General features: G+C 31.6%; 1 protein-coding gene across 1 annotated transcript; it reads left to right on the forward strand.

The window, feature by feature from the left end:
- Window positions 1-13: 13 nt before the first annotated feature.
- M431DRAFT_11907 (hypothetical protein) lies at window positions 14-268 on the forward strand (the record flags this gene model as incomplete). The annotated part of the gene is made up of 1 exon (XM_024912057.1): window positions 14-268. A coding segment is annotated over one exon (255 nt), but the record flags the coding sequence as incomplete, so codon positions are not given.
- Window positions 269-2,198: the final 1,930 nt, after the last annotated feature.

Consider the following 2,198-nt stretch of genomic DNA (forward strand, 5'->3'; position numbering starts at 1 on the left):
GGATCTCGAAAGCTGGGATCTTAAAAGCTGGGATCTTGAAAGCTGGGATTTTAAAAGCTGGGATTTCGGAAGCTGGGATCTTGAAAGCTGGGATCTTGAAAGCTGGGATCTTGAAAGCTGGGATTTTAAAAGCTGGGATCTCGAAAGCTGGGATCTTAAAAGCTGGGATCTTAAAAGCTGGGATCTCGAAAGCTGGGATCTTGGAAGCTGTTGTATAATCTTGAAAGCTGGGATCTTGAAAGCTGGGATCTGGAGAGCTGTTGCGTAATCTTAAAAGCTGGGATCTGGGATCTGTATGATTTAGAAAGCTGGGATTTGGAAAGCTGTTGTGTAATTTAGAAAGCTGGGATTTTGAAGGCTGGGATTTTAAAAGCTGGGATTTTGAAAGCTGGGATTTAGAAAGCTATTATATAATTTAAAAAGCTATTATATAATTTAGAAAGCTATTATATAATCTGGAAAGCTAGGATCTAGAAAGCTATTGTAGGATCTCAAAAGCTAGGATCTAGGATTTATATAATTTTAAAAGCTGGGATTTAATCCTAAAAGCTGGGACCTTAAAAGCTGGGATTTGGAAAGCTATTGTAGGATCCTGAAAGCTGGGATTTAGAAAGCTGTTATATAATCTGGAAAGCTAGGATCTGGGAAGCTTGGGATTTGATTTTAAAAGCTAGGATTTGGAAAGCTGGGATTTCGAAAGCTGGGATTTAGAAAGCTATTGTATGATTTGGAAAGCTGGGATTTGGAATACTGTTGTAGGATTTGGAAAGCTGTTGTATAATTTGGAAAGCTGGGATCTAGAATGCTGTTATGGGATCTGGAAAGCTGGGATCTTGAAAGCTGTTATGTAATTTTAAAAGCTGGGATCTTAAAAGCTGGGATCTTGAAAGCTGGGATTTTAAAAGCTGGGATTTTAAAAGCTGGGATCTTAAAAGCTGGGATTTGGAAAGCTGTTGTGGGATTTTAAAAGCTGGGATCTTAAAAGCTGTTATAAGATTTAAAAAGCTAGGATCTTAAAAGCTATTATATAATCTTAAAAGCTAATATTATATAAAGCTAGTTTATTATAGTTTTAAGAGGAGATGTAATCTTTATATTATCTATATACTAAAGTTAGCTATAGTATTTTATATAGGAGCTAAGGGAATTTTATTTTACTTACCTATAGCTTATATTTCCCTATAGTACTTATATAAAATAAGAAAAAGAAAAAGGGAAGTAAAAGTATTACTATATATAATTTCCTTTACTTCTATTCTCTTCTTTCTACCTGCTTACCTACTAATACTTTAGAATACTAATGCTATTATATAAAACCAGTAAGTTCCTATATTACCTAAAGCTATATTTTCCTCCCCGCCAGCTATTATTATTACTTTATTATATACTTATATAAAATCTAAGAGTTCCTCTTTTCTGCCTTAATATCCTTTACTTATTATATTATACTATAAAATAAAGTATTATACTGTAGTTTATATATAATACTAGTTTATTATAAAGTTCTATTTACTAAAAGCTACTATAAAATATTACTAATACTGCTAAGCTATTTTATATATTTTCTATTTATCTTAATTAATCTCCCCTATTCTTAGTTAATCCAGTAATTTTACCTTTCCCTCTCTACTGCCTATATATTTATATAATAAACAGCTAGTTTTCCAGTAGCTAAATGGGATTACTACTAGTCCCTTAATCCTCCTTATTCTCCTTTAACTCCCCCTTATATATAAATTAACTACTACCTTTAACCTTAAAGTTATACTTATTATTATTATTATTATTTAAGCTAATTAGGTTCTTAGTAAATCCTAAAGTTATTTAGTATTAGCCCTAGGCTTAGCTTTAGCCTTAGCCTTATTTTTATCCTTATCCTTACTGCTGGCCTTAGCCTTATTATACAGAATTACCTATATTATTACATCCAGAGTAGTAAGCAGTATAATCCTGCCACTTATAATTCCTATAGCTACCGCCAAAGTAGCCAGAGAGTTATACATAAGTAGGGAAGGGATTAATATAACTATTAGGATTTAATATTATCTTCTCTCGGTAGGCATTACACAGAGGGTTAGTAGTAATACCTTAACTCTAAATAAGAAAAGCATTAATATATAAGTTATATATACCTATAATTTAGTTTAATTATATATAGTTATAAAGGAAAGTTATAATACAGCTAGAGAGTTAAAGGA

The sequence above is a fragment of the Trichoderma harzianum genome (genome assembly GCF_003025095.1).
Source record: "Trichoderma harzianum CBS 226.95 unplaced genomic scaffold M431scaffold_235, whole genome shotgun sequence".
NCBI classification, from domain to species: domain Eukaryota; kingdom Fungi; phylum Ascomycota; class Sordariomycetes; order Hypocreales; family Hypocreaceae; genus Trichoderma; species Trichoderma harzianum.